We start from the raw sequence: 19,237 nt of genomic DNA on the forward strand, positions 1-19,237 counted from the left end.
ATCAATTGCTTCTATTCCCTTTTTCTTCTAATCCAAACCACAAAAGTTGTGGTATTGTTTATAACATAGTTTCTTCAGACTCATCACAACAGTAATGACTGGTTTATCTCTTTTCTCCTCTTTCCTCTATTAAACATCATTTTCCACTGCTTCACATTAAAAAGATAATATAAACCCTTACTCACAGCTTCGAAGCTTGACAAATCAACTAAAGCAAGAACTTCTGAGATAAACGAGTCTTTCCTTGACTCAGATTTCTTGCTTTAAGCTCATTTATTGTAAGAATGTTAAAAAAGTACATGCTGGTAGTTAACAGCAGGTGTATGAACAATCTAATGTTTTTCTGCTCACTCTTGAACTCTTAAGAGCACGCAAACATGGTGCATTGTGGGCTTGAAATTCACTCTGACACTGAATAGCTGCATGCTGTAACACCTTCAAAGACCAAAATGTTTAAGCACTTAAAGCTTTATACATCTGCAAATAAGGTCTTTCTTAATATAGCTAAAAAAAAAAAAAAAAAAAAAAAAAGGAACAAAGGAATTTGGAAAAAACTTTCATTAGTGTTGAACACAAGGCATCTCCAGCAGAGTTTACTCTCCCAATGCACAGGAGGTTTTCTATGCCTCATTCTCCATAATATTGTGGTGACATTTCCCTTTTTTTTTTTAACTAAGATTTGAAGAGACAATAATATAAATCCGCACACTCCCTACAAGTGTTGAATCATTTGCTGGCAGACTCAAATACAACATATAGATTGAAAAGCCAACAAAATCAGGCAAACACTGTTCATACACACTCCCTGCTTGCAGCATATTCCTGGGTTATTATGTTATGGGTCTATAGTTTATAGAGAAACTTTTGGACCATTTCTCATATGAGAAGTAAAGTAAACCACACAGCCTACCTACACTGCTTGCTTTCCCTCACTCTTTCACTTCCTCCTACTGAGATAATGATATGTATCATATATATATAAAAAAAAAGAAAAACAGAGTAAATTCAGGAGAACTCAGAAATCCTTTCACTGTTTGAAAGAAAACAGGATGAGAGAATGCATCATCTCTAAACCTTTCCCCTCCTGTCTATACCAGTGCTTAGGAATATACAAATAGTTCCTTGAACCATACACATAAAATTTATCCTGACACTGCAATGAAGAGCCTTATTCTCTTGTTATCTGGCTGCAGCCCCGTACAGCAAGCCAGCAACAGGACTGGGAAAGGTGCAGGTTTGCCAGACACCATGATTCAGGGCAAGACAAACATCCCCAGGTTGCATGGCAAAGGCTGTAGCTTCAGCTCTCCTAAGCTAGGAATATTTATATACATATATAAAATTCTTGGCACTCAAAAGAGCAAAGACTGGCAAAGAACCAGCCAAACTACAGCAGCATTAACCCTTATCTGCTGGCAGGTATCCTTTCCCTCATAAACTAGTACAAAACAGAAATGGTCTCGTAAAGTGTAAACTGGGAGAAAGGAAAGAACACCCTTGACTGCAAACTACTGTAACACTTCCTGGCAAATTATAGCAGTAATATTGAATAGACGTCTGTGAATGACGGCAAACTCTTGCTACTAGTAAATATCAGTTAAATTCAAGAAATGCATGTTCAGCAGAAAGAAGAAAGGGCTGGAACAGCAGATGAAAAGCCAAAGAACAGCAGTGAAAGCAGGATCAGCCATATAACTCCTTCACGTACCATTTTGCTAAGGTTAGCTCCAGAGAGGGCGTCAAAGTTGTAAGCAAAATAATGAACTAACCTCCATTTCCCCCACAGGCTTTTAAGCAGCAATTTAAAAAGAAACTGTGAAATAAGACACTCATTACTTCCTACAGTTTTAAGAGCTTTAAGCACTGCAGCCACTCAAATTCAGCATTCCTGAGTCAGAAAAAACTACATGACAGCTTCAACAAGCAGGTATTGGAAATAATAATAGATGCTTTTTTCATTTTCAGTTTCTGAATCTTTAATGATCGTGCATTCAAGCTGAGCATGCATTTTGGCAGTTTTGCCTGGTTTTGTTTGGTCAGAAGAATGTTCATAGTCTTGCATATGATAACTTGGCTGTGCAAGCTATGACCTGATGAGATCTCATGAGATTTATAGGGGAAATGCAATTGTCAGCAGGGGAGAGGGAGGAACAGTAGTTAAAACGATCCTTTTAATAACATCAGCTGCAAATCCCAGTGTCTGCTGCTCAAAGAGGTAATTTCAAGTTCTAACTTGTAGCACTCCTTCGATTGCACATGTAAGCTGTCAACCAAAGATATGGAGATAAACCTCTTCAGATAGAGAGAAATCTATTTAGCTTTATGCTTAAACTATGCAATAGATTGACCTTAAACAGACAGAAGAATTGGCATAAAAACTCATCTGGGGGGATGACGAAGGGATAGGACTGCATTTTCACTGAAACCTATTGCATGAGATTTTGTTACTTGACATGTGTTTGAATTCATTTAGAAGAAACTGATGAAATTCAAACAGCATCTATGCTTGTGGCATTGGCATTCCTTCTAAAAGCTATTTTAAACTTGAAGAGGATGTATCTGTATCTGTGTATGCATGACTCAACATGATGCTGGTGGCATTCCAATAAAGTCAAGAGTTTGGGCCATATCCAGAGCCCATTAAAATCAGTGACAGCTTTTCCACTGAATTCAGCTCTTCCTATCATAACCTGGGCTTGCAGTTTGATGTACAGCAGGGACTAGAGTCATGCTGCTTTGTCCCGTTTGACTCACTGCACAGCATGATGCTTATGTTACATAAGTGAAGATATTGAGACCAACCACACCACATACACAATCCACAGCACAAACACAAGGATTACTGAAAATCCTCAGGAGAAAAAAGAGACATAAAAAAATTAGCTCCCCAGCTTGCTAAACCAATGTGTACTTTCTTTTCATTTACAGAGAGAGCTCATATAAATAAATATGAATGAATCTCTAACACACTTCAACAGTATCAGATACAGTAAGCATTCTGGTCAAAGTTGTAGTGGATTTTAGCAGAGATTAAAGACTGGAGTAATGATTAAAGATGTGTTTGTTGGTATTAAACATATTAGATCCTCTCCCATGTACACAAAGCATTGTTCACTGAGTGCCCACTTTCACAGCTCTTCAAAACTGAGTAATATCTCAGACCTTCTTTCAAAGTTACGCAGGATCCCAGTATTTGCACTTGCAGCTAGTGCTTTCTTATGAAATATTCTAAATAACCACTGATGTCTAAATAAACTTATTTAATTTAGAATCTAAATAGAATGGGCCTGTATTAAGCTGGTCTTCAGACCAAGCACAATTTCTTGTTTCTCACTTGATTGTCGTGCATCTTCTGCTAAAAGAAAACACAGCTCTGCATTTGTCTGCAGCAAATTCTCTGACTGGTAGATATGACACATTTCAAGTGGAGACAAGTATTAACTTTGAAATGGAAGCCAACGCCAGTAAAACTTCTTAAGTTGTAAAAGTTAACTTTTGCTGGTTAAGTCTGCACTTAATGGCTCCTAGGAAGACTAAAAACAAGCCTAAAAGGGAATCTACTTCCCAAATGTCTGAATACAGCCAAAAGCCTGCGGTGTGGGTTCCAAAGGATTAAGAGTTTTGACTCATCAAATCTGCACTGGGCATATCTCCATCTTTGTGGTTACATGAATCTATGACATTTCATTTTCAGAATAGTTCCATCACATCTTTGATGGAAACAGAAGCAAACAGCATAAGTGGAAAAGTCTTCCAACTCACAATGATCTAAAAAAAAATGCAGGAGTTTACTTTTGGTTCATGTAACATCCAAGCAACTTGGGTTTGCTTAGTAGAAAAAGCATTCTATACATACATAATCACATAAATCAATATAGATACTTAACTTGAGTCACTCATATAGTCCATATAGTGGAACTGAGCCAATTTTGAATTCTGTGGATATGGACCCAAATTCTCTCTTGGGCTGGACAGTTCTGGAATCCCTGCAGACCTCACACCCCACTTGTGCAATAAGGCTGCATTTTTTTATGATTATGTAGGAGCTCAGCCTGGAGAAGTATAACTGATCTTGTGATAAGTCATCTACTCACATTCTTTAGAAACAGATGAGCTATTTCACTAAGTCAACATAACTTTTTAGGTGCAATATTCTTCAGGAATTGGCCTGAAGCCCTAGTAATGTACTGGTCCATAGATTAGAGACAGCAAGAAGACCAGACTATAAACAACTGATCAGCCACAGAATGTGAAAAGTGATTCCATGAAATCACTGGATTAATTTTTTATTGTATTTGTTTTATAACAGCAAGATAAGTATATATTTGCATTTCTCATCTTATAATGTACCTGCAAAGGTACTGGAGTCCTAATTATAATTTATTATTTTGTGTGACAGAAAAAGAAATTGAGAACTCGCATTCATGAAGCTGTAAAAGATAATGCCTCCTAACTTACCTTTCCATTTTGAAGGTTCCTAACAGTATACTTCAAGTTACCTGTAACCTCCTCCAGTTTCCTCCAAATATTAGAAGGACAACACAAAGTATAAAAGATTTACAGCAACATTCTGTAGGATATTCTGTGCTCATACCCTGCCTGCAGCTTTTTACCTTGATGAAAGGACTTGCCCTCACATGAGCCACTCCTACTTGCACAAAGGATAATTACAACAGGAAATTCATCAAAGTCGTTACATGCTTAAGGCTTTACCCCTGCATACAGTTGTTTGTAAAATCAAGCTCTTAAACAATGGAGTTTATAAGAAAATAATCGTGAAAGCAACGACACAGTGGGTGTCTTCATTCCACTACAGGTTATGGATCAGATCTGCTTCCTTTACAAGACCCTGCTACTTCTCTCACGTCTCTACTGCATACGTGCTCTGAGATCTCATGGACTCTCCAGACCCCAACGCCAGGCTGTTGCAGCCTTAAGACTCTGCACCTGGGACACAGCCAGCAACTTCACTAACGATGCAAGAGACAAAACAAAGTCCAGCTCGTATTAATAACCGCGACTACTCCAGCTAACCAACATCGGTTAAAACATTGTTCCAGGGCACACACTGCAGAGATCTGTCACTGAAAGACCGCAAGGCTGTCAGTTAAGGATGCCCGACAGATCCCACACTCGCGGGAGCAGTAAGGAGACCTCGGCCACCGGCCAGCGAGTAGAGCACGTGAATAAAGGGCGCATCACTGAAAGCTCACGCCGCTCGCGTACGCCACGAAACGCCCGTCAGCGTTATCCCACGGCCGCCAAACCCCAGCTCTCGTCGCCGCGGCCCCGCTCCGAGGGGCAGGGCAGGAGCAGCGGGCGGGAGCCCTCCCGCCGCCGCCGCAGGCGGGTACGGAGCCGCACCCCGTCACCGTGCCCGTCATTCCCCGACCCCGCCACTCACCGGCCGCCGCCCGAGCGCTCCGCGCTGCTCCGCACCCGCCGCCCCGGGGCGGCCCCGCCCACAGCGCGCTCCGGGCACCGGGTCTCGCGCACCAGGTAGCAGGCCCCACCTCCCTCGCACCGGGGATGGGGGGAGCTTCCCTCCTGGGAGCGGGCGAATGGGGCCGCACGGACACCGCCGGGGAAGGGGGTGTAAGTAAAAGCTGGTCCTTGTGAAGCACACAGGTACGTGCAATGGACACCATTTCCCTATCGGACATCAACGGAGCAGAGATCACATCTCCTACTCCCTCTAACAGGGCTACTGAGTTGGCTCAATCTGTGAATGAACCAAGTTTCCTTCGTGTCATCAGTTATTTTTGGTACATAAACCCCTCCTGGCTCATCAGACCTGTAAGCAAATCCAAGTTGTTATTTTCAGGAAGCCAGGGATTTTACTTACTCTTCCAGTGTCAACCAGCATGCTTTCCAGGGATACTGATGCTGTCACATTGCAAGAACCACAGGAAGACTTATGTTTTCTTTTTTCCTTGCCTCTTCCAGAAGTATCTACAGCTTGTCCAGACTGGTTCTGGCATCTGCTGCCTTTCAAAACCAGAGCCCATACTGAGAATTTACACCCAGATTTTCATCTGTAGTTAAAAGACATCTCCAAAACTTCCTAGTGTAGCTGCTGCACACACTGGCCAAGCAAGCTTTGTCACAGCGACTGTCAGTCCTTTTTGGCATCACTGGATCGAAACCCACAGTCCTGGCAGCCTAGAAGACAAATAAGCAAAGGGGAAGATGAGGATGGGGGGAAGATTTTAGTTGCAAATTCACATCAGTATGTTTCTGAGAAAAGCAATTCTCCAGCATGAGCAGCCTATGCCTTTCCAACCCCTGCACTAACACACTTTCTAAAACTTGGTAAAAATTCCCATCTGGAGCTGTTTTATGCTGCAGATGTTTACACATTTATCTCCAGGAATGACAGGATCTTGATTGCCTTTGGCCCAGTATCATCTTCACATTTGCAAAGTTCTTTCTTCTCACACTTAGCACAGCTAGAAAGTCAAAAGATGCAATTGAAAAATAAACAGAAATGTGATGGAGATGGAAATAAAAACTAAAGAAGGGGTCCAGCAGAAAGATGGTCTATGCTTTTGATCTGAGGACTAGATGTAATTCAGGGCAATCCTAGGTTGGATGCCTGCTGCTCACCTGGACTAGACCCATTCTAACTTAACAGAATGCCTGCTGCCAGCTTTAAGAGTACATTTGACCTACTGCGGCTTGGGGAGGGGTTCTGTTTTCTTGACACAGGTAGGCACTTAACAGTAAAAGAAGAGTGAGATTACAACATCTCATCATTCCTTTCTTTTTCCTTGTAACTTAATTTATTGGGGGAAGGGGAGGAAGGGGGAAGAGGAGAAGTAACACCCATATTAGACCAGCTGTGAGAAACAGGCAGGTATGACAGAGCTTGCCTGCATACATGTATTGGATGGTCTCACATAGGACTTTGTCTCTCTCTAGAAGGCTTGAATTCCTTGTATCCTTGTAAAGCACATCTAGCTTTCCTTTTTAGTTTCTTTAGAGAAGTTTACAGATTCCAAAAGGCCATTGGACCACAAGGCAAAACCTGCTCTCTACAGCTGCTGCTTAATGTTACAAGCTGTTTGTAATGCAATCCTATGATACATTACTGAAGTCTCTCAAATTCTCAGGTGGGAGTTACAAGTCAGACTTTAGGCTGGGCAGCAAAGACCTAATTTGCCAGGGGTATTATTTGTCCCCAGTTCTCAGTAAGGCCAAAGACTAGAATACCTCTTCTCTACTTCAGAAACCCTGGGTTCTTGCATGTTGAATGAAAGCCAGCAGTAGTTTCAGGTGACCAGCAGCTCTGGGAATCTGCTCACAAGTTATGCAAGTTAGGCATCGTTATCTTTGCAAACTTCTGAAGACTTTCTTGACAATTTTAATTCAAACTATGATTGCAATCAGGTAAGTTAAAGAAAAGAATTTCTGTGGAGGTCTTCCAAAGGAACAATGAAAGAATGCAAGGACCAAACTGACTTGGCAACAATGCAGTCCCTATGCATGCAGCCAAGGTCATGGGGAATGTAGGCAAAGCACACTTTGTTTAAAAGCATTGAATATGCTCTAAAAGATTCATTAAAACTACCAGACAAGTTCCAAAGTGGAAATAAAGCAGTAAGAACAATGCTGAGGTGTAGTAGAGCTAATTTTGCTCCATCTCCTAACAGATGCTGTTTATCAAAACACAAGGAGGAATATTTTAAAACTTAACCACTTTTATTTGCAAGGATATGAAAGTTCTCCGAGCTCAAATGCTTTCTTCAACTAATAAGAAGAGAGCATAATATTGAAACTGCCTTATCAACTCATTTTATAGATGTTGTTAACAGAATGGTTTCAAAGAGGAAACTATTGTTGTCTACAGAATGGAAACGAAAACCTGTCTGGGATCATAGTTAATGCCTGTGGTATTTAACCAGAGTTGGAGCCAACTCTATTATGAGTAGAACCTCAGTTCTCTTGGAAGGAATTGCCAAGTAAACTCGCTAGCAAGAAATGTATAACATAGGGTTCATGAATTTAGATGATTCAGACTGATTTATCATAATTTTATTTATCCCCATTTATTTATAAATATCTGGTTTTATTTTCTCTTAAGAAAGATGCATCCTGAGGTGTATGAATATTTTTTGATATGATGTAAGGTAAAAAAAAAAAAGAGATTGAAGTTGGGCAACTGTAACTTGCAGTACCAGTGCTCGTGGGGCAGATAACTGGAGATTCCATTAATCTTGGCAATATTTCCTGGCCCTTCCTTATCTAAGAATGAACTGTTCTTGGATGACCTCTCTAGGATACTAGGCATAAACAGAGCTGCTTTTACCCCCCCTTTGGGGTCTGGTTCATGGTCACATTCAGGGTTGGGGTTGTTCTGGAGTCTGCTGGGTTTTTTTCTTTTTCTCTCTTGAACAAAATGCATTATAAAAAAAGAAAGAAAACATTCAAATTTCTGTTTTTTTCTATACCTATTCCTCTAACATGTAATATCAACACAACGAAGTGTAACAGTGTCATGTCTACACTGAGCAGAATTAACTGTCATGCAGGTAATAAATCTCCTAGATTGAGTACTTCTAAAGTTTCAGAGATTTATCTAGTATCCTAAATAGGACCAAAACACGGACCTACTCTATTACAAGATACATATCTTAGTCACCAGGGCAACAAAACAATAAAGATTTCCAAGTTACATAGCAGGTAGAAGCAAAAGTCAGTGTATAGCATGGAAGGACAGATCAAAGTCCAAGTGCAGATCAGTAAGACAACGAGCTTATCAAATCAGACAGCAGGTGGATCCGAACACCCTATCTTGCAAGAGCCAACATGTTTAAGTACTTCAGTACTGAAAAGTCTTGAGTGTATCCCAAAAGGCAAAACTTCTAATCAGTAGCCCCAGTGGTTCATGGAGTTAAAAGCTTCCTAACACTGAGAATTATAAATTAAATTAAACTCACTTACTTTGATTTTATTTAACTAAATGTCCCAATGATAGGTTCAGTAAAAGCAGCCTTCATCCACTGAAGCAGAGATATGAACCACCTGCCAAGCTACACTGCAAACTCAACACTAGTACACTGCATTTCTGCTGCATGTACACCCTAAGTGATACCACCCACTTATGTGGAGGAATTGATGATATTCTGACTGGACACTGGTTTGGGTTCTTTCTGAAGGATGGCAAGGACACAATTTGCAGAGACAAGTACTCTGACCCAAAACATCACTTCTGCTTTCTCACACCTGATACCAAGGAGTAGGCAACACCAGTAGCACTTAGCTGTATTCAGCACTCCAGTTGCTCCATGTAAACACCATATTCAGTACATACATCAAGTTAATACTTCCTTCATCTTAAGTTTTACTTCACAAAGATTTCCACTGAACAGAAGCCTGAATAGAGACGTCCACAACTGAGCACTCTTTCATGTTATAACAGTGCCTTGTGCTCACTGCTTCTGTGGCTTTGGGGTACAGCGAGTATGAACCTGAATGGGGAAACCCCAGAACTCTGGCAATTTCCTCCTTTCTGTCCCACTTTGAGCTCAGCACTGTCACTCCAAAAAGATACTGCTCCGTCAGGAAAGCAATGCCAAGCACAGAAGAATGGAGGGCGGGGAGGGACCGGCTGGGTCCCAGCAGGCCAGCACCGGCTCCAGCACTCGGCTAACGCAACTCCGAGATTATTTTGACCAAAATTTCTGTCAGACTATGCTGCAAGGAGCGGCCACGCAGCGCCCTGACCCTGCCCGACCCGAGCTGACCTGCTGCCGCCGCGCAAAGGAATGGCGGACGACGGCGCCCTCCGCGGATCCGTTCTCGCCTCAAGCTGCGCGGCGTTCCTCGCCGGGCCGCGGGCTCTTCGAGCTGCTCTTGCCATGGCCTGCCGCACACCACCACCTAGTGCCGGAGCCGCGCCAAGAGCCATCCGGTATCGAGCCCTTCACACTAAAGGCGGCAGCCACGCCTCAACCCGTCCTCAGCACCGCCCTTCTCCTGCCCCTCAGGGAACAGGCTCCTCCTCCCTCCCCGCCGCTGCACCGCGACTCAAAGCCCGCCGTGCCGTAACGCAGCCGAGCGCGATGGCCCGCGAGGAACTGGCGGTGACCGGTGAGGAGCCGGCGGCGGCCGAGGGGGGCGGCCTGCTGCTGGAGATCGTGAGCTCCCCGCTCAACCTGACCCTGCTGAGCCTCTGCCTCTTCCTGCTCTACCGGATCCTGCGGGGCGAGCAGCCCGCGGCGCAGGCGGGCGAGGCGGACCCTCCGCCGCTGCCCAAGATGAAGCGCCGTGACTTCACGCTGGAGCAGCTGCGACTCTACGACGGGGTGCAGGACCCCCGTATCCTCATGGCCATCAACGGCAAAGTCTTCGACGTGACCCGCGCCAGGAAGTTCTACGGGCCCGGTGAGGGCGGCGAGGCGGGCCCAGCCCGGGAGCCCGCGGCTCTTTGTGCACGGAGGGATCACGGGGGGCCTCGGCGGCGTGGCCGCCGCTCAGGCCCCGCGGGCAGGGCCGGGCCCGGGGCTGGCGGCGCGGGGATCAGCGGGCTCCTCGCTAATGCCTGGCACGCCGCCTGCCCTGTGGGATAAACGCGAAGCAAAGCTGCCCGCGCCCTCTCGGCCCTGCTCACGATCCGGAGATCTGGAAGGGATCCCTTTCTTGGAGCTGGGAAGGGTGTGCGCAGCTCGGCGTGTGCCAGGATCACGCAACAGCAGCGCTGGGAAAGCTGCCTGCCTGCGTGCCTGCCCGGTGGGGCGGAGGGCAGGATTACTGCTGTTGCCTAGCTCCAGAGCCGGGCCCCGCTGCTGTGGAAGCGCCGGCTTTGCCAGCCCACGTCTGTTCATTATTCTCTTACTCAGGGTGGGTTGTGCCGCTGTTGGGTTGAGTGGCTTCATCACTCTCGGGTGCCTTTGTCTGATGCGGGGCAGCAGAAGCAGTGTTTTCTCAGTGTTTACATTCCATTTCCAACTTTTAGTGGACGTCACTCTTTTGCATAATATTTATACTAAATACCCAGCAATTTAGATTAAACCAGCTTCTTATCAGGAGTGCAGGCGGTTGAAACATGCAAAGATTAAGCTATGCAAGGGCTCGCAGGGCAGCTAGTGATGAGGTGGCTGGACTATGTGCACCCAGGGGACAGAGTTTTATCACCTCCACTAGGACATGGGGTTTTATTTTTAACAGAGGCCTCAATTTAGAAAGTGTCACTGGGACTTGGTAACTTGTACGAGGATCTGTCTGACATAACCACGCCTGAGCTATCCGGAGCTGGTAGCTGCTATAGGGAGCTGCCAGCACTACTCAGAGACAAGGAGACTTGTATGTGGAGGCATGATGAGATTATTACTTTTGGTCCAGACATGGGCTGGAGACTGTCACTGAGTGGTGCTTGACTGTAACTTTGCATTCTGCAGCAGTCAGGCCGAGTTAGATGTGCAGTTTTGTATTTGTGCAAATTAAAAACCACTTAAGGACCATGCTTTGGATGCCACCTTCTTTGACAGCAGTAAAAGCTGCCTGCAATTTGATAATTGCTGAATGGTTCATTACAGTGTTGGGCCAATTTAGTTTTCATTTTAATAAAGCAGTAAAAGTCTTCTGATGAGTTTGGGAAAAAGCTCGCTCTGGGAGGTGTGGGAGATGTCATGCTCCCTATCGTAACCCGAGTTAACAACTTCTTTAAGCTCCCTGACAAAGAACTTTCAGCGTCTAGTTGCAACATGTGATATCTCAATTTTCAGCTTGTCATGCAAGCAAGTTAATCTTTAATGGAATTTAGCAAGAGTCTGCCTTGATATCTCTGATGTACTGCGAGTTGCATGTTTTGGTCATTTGAGTTCATCTTGCATTTCGAAAGTTTTAATAGATGTTCCAAGTTGATAATTTCTATCATCTCCCATATTTTCTGTCAAGTCATCCTTTCAGCTCTTTAAGTCAGGAGCATCTCTTAGAAAACTTCCATTTCACCTCAGACTTTACAAATCTTCCTCTGTTCTTCCTTCTGAGGCTATGCTTCCCAATTCGTATACTTACTCTTACCTTATTTGTATGTGCCACACACCATTGGCTCAGTGTCCTGATGTTTCATTAAACTCAGTATCTCTTACCATGGTTTTGTTTCTTGTCATCTTCCTCTGTTTTCCTTCATTACCAAGTAGAATAAAACTTTAAAACATGTCAGAAAATTGAGGCATCTCTGACCCATAGGTCAGGATAGGATCTCATAATCTGTTTGAGTCTGGGGACTCTGATCCATGGTCACACAGCATCTGTTACCTCTCTAATAATGCTGCTTCTGTTTCTGTTTTAAAGAGGGCCCGTATGGGATTTTTGCTGGAAGAGATGCATCCCGAGGTCTCGCCACTTTCTGCCTGGATAAGGAGGCTCTGAGAGATGACTATGATGACCTCTCGGATCTCAACGCTTCACAGCAAGAGACCTTGAGGGACTGGGAGTCACAATTCACTTGTAAGCAATTTTAAACCAATTTACAAAGAAGTAACTAACTAGTATTTAATACGGGAAGCAATGGCTAAAAGGCTGTTACCAGCTGGAAGCATCAGTCTGGAAACTTACTTTGAGTTAATACCTCAGTTTGCTAAGTATTACTGGAATTACCATTATTCAAAAGAATTAAGAGAAATGCCACGTTTTCCTTCTGTGTTCTTCCTCCCTCTGTGCCTTACGGGACAGTGGGAGAGATGGAAGCATTCCATCACAGGCAGAGATCTATAAGACCACCCAAAAAGTTGACAGGAATTGGAAATTAAGAACATGGTTTTGATACAGTTAAGACCCCATTTATAGAGAGGATTGGATTTTACTGCTCTGAGAAATGAAGCTTCTCAGAAATAAGAGTAAACATCTGAATTATTACTTCTTGGATTTTTTTCAGTTTTGAAGACTTTAAGCTTTTTTTGCCTTTGTGCTCTTGATATAACTTTTTTTTACTCTAAATAAGTGACCCTGCATGGTCTTGCTGGCAGCTTTATCAGATTCACAGACAACTGTATCCAGCTGACCTTCTCCCTGAGGTGGTGATCAGGAAAGAGCAAATACCACCTCTGTGCTTGCAGGCAGCCTGATCATTATCGTTTTAGTGATGGACAGAGCGGCAGAGGAAAAAAGGCAACTTGCACACTTGAGATGTCTGTTCTCAAATTAACTTATATGCTTAGTATTAAAAGTTTTAAAAAGGCGATTCCAACTGTTCTGTGTCGTGTGCCTCAACTTGCTGCTCAAAAAGGAGAATTTCAAACCACAGTTTTGTGGAAGTTGCTGTGTTGACCCTTGTACCGGGGCATGCCCACTGATCTTTTTTTTTCTTGTATCTTGTTGATGAAAAATTATTCCTCCACATCTCATGCTGCCTTTTAGGGAAGTGAGCACCAAAGGGATTATTCCTACTGAGATAAGACAAAAACTAAACATATCAGTTTTTCTTCTTGACGAATGTTTATACATATATGTGATGGAAATTGCATATACAGAAAGTAGTATAGTGGAAATCAAATGTTATTTTAAGTCTGGTGTTTGGTATTAAAGATTTGCTATCACTAGCTAGAATGGAGCTTTCCTCCACATAATGCCATTAGAACCTCTCAGTCCTGACCTAATGTGCCCCTACTATTTTGGCGCTCTTCCTGTCTTAATGAAGACTTAATCACGCCACACTGAATGGCTGTTTTATTGTGCTAACAAGCATGTTGTAGAACTATGCTACCAAATAACTGACCTCAACTAATGTTTAAATCTACCTTTTCAAGAGTTGGGCATCAGGACTGACAGCAAACTGTACTCTTTTTATTACTATGTTTCTAGTAAATTTGGCAATTAATTGCTTTAAATTCTCGATAATTATAACAACAACACTAGTCTGAAATACCTGTAGCCAGAGGCATCTTTTGCTTTGTTGAAGTTGACAGATGAGCAACATTGCATAGCTCTCAGTTCTTACATGTATATGATCTTAGCATTTTCACATGTTCAGAATGAGATATAAGACAGAGGCTTAGCAGCATAATAGGATAATAGATCTGTCTTTATCTTTGGGAGAAAGGATCTATCTTCTGACCTATCGGGTATTTTCAACATGCATTACACAAAATAAAAGCCCTTGAAAGTTGCGTACATGTGTGCACACATGTATCTGCCTCTGTGTATAATACATAACCTACGTATTTTAACAATGCCACTGGTTGAAAAAATGGCTTTGACTCTGTCAAGAGAAATAATCTAATCCAAGATTCTGTTTCTTTAGCTGGGTGAGTCCCTCATTTTACACGTGTCTTTTGGCTTAAGCAATAGGAGAATACACTCACTTTTTGTGTTTCTTACACTTACTACAACATTAATAGTAGGTCAGGTAGTTGATTTTGGCTTTTCTGCCAAAATCTTCTCTTTTCTGAGACCCATTTTATTATAATATAGGCATTCTGTCAATTCAGGAATCAGGCAGAGGAGTTAAAAATCTCCAAGCTCAGGGGAGAATAATGACATGCATTCTTTTTTTTTTTCTCCCCCAGTTAAGTATCACCATGTTGGTAACCTGCTGAAGGAGGGGGAGGAACCCACTGTATACTCTGATGAAGAAGAGAAAGATGCCAAGGATGCAAAGAAAGACTAGAAAGTGAAGCGAGGAACAATCTGTTCTTGAATTGTAAAGGATCATTTGTAACATTCCACTTCTTTTTATAAGTTGCAACAGCAGCAATGCTTACAAAAGGTCCAGAGTTACACTGAGTTGCTTCTATTCAAAGGTTTTCTTTTCAAATTCAGTGGTAAACCACTAAAGGTCTAAGATCTGTCTTCCTTTAAACCTGCATATCTGAAGTATGCACAAAAATGTCTGTTGATAAAGTAAATTTTGGCAATAAATGACTACTCCTGGTTTTCCTCTGTCACCACTTAGCATAGAGTAGGCTGAAACCCAGATTTTAATTCAGAACCTAGCACCGCAGGCACAAGCACGAGAGTAACCTCACATATGCAACACAAATTCCACTAACTCTTGTTTCACATTCGTTCTGTGGGATCCGGGTCTTGGACTATAATTCCTTTAGAAAAAAGGACTATATTTGTCCATGAAGCATCATGCTCATTTGTTGCACAATGTAATTCAATATTATGTAAGATAATTTGGCTTTTAAGGAGTTACATAGCAGCTTACAGAAGAAACTGCTTTTAAAAAAGGTAAGAGTGTTTGAGAGGTTAAATGACTTCTAGATACTTAAAAAATTAATTAATACTGATGAATACTTGACGTATTCTGTCATGCATAATGATGCATGGATTAATACTTTTAAAGCACATCTGAAGTGTTACGAAGGTTTGAGATACCAGGTGTTAACTAGAAATCACTAAAAACCAGGTACATCATGAAGTGTGACTCAGCTGGACTATTCATTTATTTTTCCTCTTACTAAAACTCTTCTGTGAATTTTAATGAAATGGTATTAAACAGGGAAGATAAGCTGCAATTGATTCCTAGGCCTAAAAAAGGCAACTTGCTGGTATGGTGTGATTAACAAGTGCCCCTGTACATGCAACTTTAACCAGCAGAAAAATGTTACTGTTCAACATACGAGTTTCCTGTACAAAATAAAACAACTTGGTATCGGCTCTTTCAGCATTGAGGCCTTTGTTGCTGTGGAACGTTGCCATGAAAAGAAACAGCACAATCTCCTGTAATGCTGTACCTGACCTTTGAATTGCTTTAAACTTACTTGCTCTCTTAGCTTACATCTATGCTTAATTACTAGGTTTGTTCCGACTATCTAACCTGGTCTCCTCCCAGAGCAGGCTGGGTAAATGGATTTGACCAAGGGAAGATGTAAACATGCTTCATCATCATCATCATGTGCAAAACTGACCACTCCTGTTTCTTGTCCAGGTGATTCTGCTTAGGTGCCTGTCGGGGGTAGTTCTCCCTGTTTAGTTTCTCTGGTTCAGCTGTCTGGCCAAGCTGTTTCAGTTTGGCAGCATGACCAAAATGATAAACTGAGTCCTGAGTGGGAATCACAGAATCCCGAGGGTTGGAAGGGACCTCAAAAGATCATCTAGTCCAACCCCCCTGCAAGAGCAGGGTAACTTAAGAGTACATCACACAGGAACTTGTCCAGCCGGGCCTTGAATATCGGTGTAAACTAGGCAAAATTGTTTGGAAGTAGAGTGCATTGCACAACAGCAGCTTTCATAACCAAGTTGACACAACATGCTAAAGTGCCTAAGACCATCTGTGGTGAAAGCAAACAACTTTCCCTTAGTCTTAACACTGCCATGGCATTTTCTTTGTGTTACACTGGGCCTTCAACTGAAGAGTGAAGCTCTTCATTTGAGCCAGATGGCTTGCGTAAAGTGGTACTTGTATGAACTACCCAGGGGAGGTCTAGAGACTAATGTAAATCTTGCCATGACCCTTGTGTTGAAATTTTATTTTTAGAGACATTTATACTCCTTGCAAACTACTAATGGTTTACCTCAGATCAGTAATGTGCTTTTATTTAAGGCAGGAAATAAAATACTCTTGCATAATGGTGGTGTTTGGTTTTATTTACTGTAACTGAATGTGATACTTAATCTTCCCCCAATGTTTCAAGGTTTTTTTGTCTTTCTCCAATGTCTTACATTATCCAACACATATAGTATGTTCTAACTGCATGCCTGTAAACATGGCTCTGTAATTTTTACCAGAATATTAAGTATAGCCTGTGTTCATGGTTGTATAACACGCTTTGCTGTTACAGGAACAGAGTTAGGCATAAAAAGGCCCAAGTAATGTTAATGCTGCACAAAAGGTTGAGCTTGGAAGGCTGTCAGAGTTGGAGCTAGGCTAGGCTATAACCTACCCTTCAGCAGACCCAACCATCTGACTCCTTAAGTTAGTCCATAACATATCCTGAAGAACTGAATGCTATTTGAAGTATTAATCTTTATGTTACAACATGATGCATCACAAAGACCAATAGTAATAAATAAGAACTACACAGAAAACAAGCAGTAACACAAGACAAAGCTTAATGTTAAGCATCTGTCCCTCTTGGGAAGGAAGTCTTACACTTTGGTAAGACCAATAATTTTTCAGAGAAAACAAAGAGAATTTGTTATGAAAGGGGAAAAAGTGAGTCACAAAAGTAGTGTGACTCAGATTTTATTTTCTTCTAATGTGCTGGATACAAGGGCTGGGTTTTAGCTTCTTTTTTGCTCTTTGTTCATTGCAACTTGATCTCTTCCCTCAGCAGTGACCAGCTGCAATGACTAAGCAGAAAGACCTGTGCCAGGTAGCTTATCAGGCTGTACATCATTAACCAAGCAGGACAAGATGACCAACTAAGAGCAGAGACCATCACCAAAGTGTCTGAACACCTATTACCCAAGTGCCACAAGGCCATACTTGAGGAGCTCTAGGGCAAGTCAGAACAATTGAGCAGCATCTCATGTCCAACCAGTTCTGTCATACTGTCAACTGCTTTGTAAAATTCAGATATTCTTTTATCTGGACTCTACCTGCTCTTAATCATCCTTATTGGCTCTTACTTCATGCTGTTTCAGTTAAACAAAAAGCAGCTCAGTAATGAATGCTTAAGTTGAGAGTTATGTAAGAGGTTTTACAAAAGGTGAGGCATTTTTATTCATTGCCTGGAATCTCTGGATTAAGGGCTTTGTCTCATCATTGCTGCATTCTTGTATTTCAAGCAGATGGACTGATATAATAATGAACATTGTGTATTTCTACTTTAAAACCAGCCTGTAGGACTGTGACTTCAGCATTCAGCAGAAGGTACAGCCAACAGGCCGTGTGTTTCTGATAACAAAGCTCACTTCAGACAGCTCCCTTGAGAAGACTATTGTTCTCACTAGATCCATAAGGAAGTATTTTCATTAGTCTATACAGAGGTCAGGTTTGATTGCAGGACCCACAGTCTTAGTGCACTAATTCATACACGTCAGAGTAAACAGTATTTCCATTAAAACCCCAACCTCTTGAAACACCAGCTCAGTACAACAGCACTCACCAGGCCCAAACTGAAAGGTGTCAAATTATGCCAGCAATGTCAAATTATGCCAGCAACATTTCTACTGCTGAACTATACAAATTCTGCTTTTAATGCATATTTTTGCCTATTAAACATTCCAATTGAGTAAACATTGTGATGCGACATTTATTCCTGTAACAACTGAAATTTAAGCTACAAAGCTGTACATTCCAAGAGTTTTAAAGCTGTTATATGTATCTTTAAAGATTAGCCTTCACGATAATTAAATTATACTGAACAGTCTGAAAGGATGTGGCTCAAATGAAGTGTGTTGATAGGAAATGCAAGGAATTAATAGTAAACCACCTGAAAACAGGCTCTAAATAACTCTACCTGTAAGCAAATAGAAAACAAAAGTTCTGTTTCACTATGAAGATTACAATGGTGTCTCACACTTCAAAATGCACATGTACTTTATTTACAACGAAAGTTTTACAAGGAATGAGGACTTGGAGAGACGATTTGCTTCATCAGTTTCAGTCAATATAGGTGAATGCCAGAAGCAATTACAGAACTGGTGTATTTACTTGTTATTGAATATTGTGACAACATGTTGATAAAGCACTGGGAATTTACACCCAATGAAATCGGTTAGGCTGCCCAGCCTAACAGAAAGAAGTACTTCCTCACACGTAATAGAAAGGTCTGGCTCATGGGAACAGGGGAGCCACGGACACAGAACTGCTTATAGACTGACAGAGGGGGGAGTTTTGTCATCTTTACTCCACAGGTATTGCATAGAGAAAAACCACCCCTGGTTATGTCACACCAGTGCAACTGCAACATTGTACACAGTCAACATACAATAGTTGGTCTTCATTATAACTGTATAAAATACTAAAAAGGAAACTTCAGAGGAGCATAAATGTTCTCCAAAATAGTCAAAATATTTCTGTCAAGAAAATAACATCTTTTATAGATAAAAGTAATAGATTAACAGTACTTTGAGTATCAACCATTCGTCATTCATGACCCTGAAAAGGCACTCAACATCTGAACATGTGAACAGAGAAGACAATAAAACCCAGCTTTAGAAGCCTGTGGGAATCACCAGTACTGAACACTGGGGGAAACCTAACTACCATGAACAATTACAATATATTTGTTATTATTACTATTTATTAGAGCAGAAGTTACAAACATGGGTAAGATTCTAGGTAATGAAGGCAACATTATCACATTAACTTAGTATATTGACATGTAATAAATAAAGCATA

The 19,237-nt window shown here is 41.9% G+C and overlaps 1 protein-coding gene across 1 annotated transcript; it reads left to right on the plus strand.

Annotated features, from left to right (window-relative positions):
• Positions 1-10,028: 10,028 nt before the first annotated feature.
• On the plus strand, positions 10,029-16,362 carry PGRMC1 (progesterone receptor membrane component 1). The gene is made up of 3 exons (XM_080624847.1): positions 10,029-10,386; positions 12,298-12,453; positions 14,511-16,362. Exons 1-3 carry the CDS (start codon positions 10,065-10,067, stop codon positions 14,609-14,611), a joined length of 579 nt encoding a protein of 192 aa, XP_080480973.1. The 5' UTR covers positions 10,029-10,064; the 3' UTR covers positions 14,612-16,362.
• Positions 16,363-19,237: the final 2,875 nt, after the last annotated feature.

Source organism: Psittacula echo (assembly GCF_963264785.1).
Source record: "Psittacula echo genome assembly, chromosome: 8".
In the NCBI taxonomy this organism is placed as follows: domain Eukaryota; kingdom Metazoa; phylum Chordata; class Aves; order Psittaciformes; family Psittacidae; genus Psittacula; species Psittacula echo.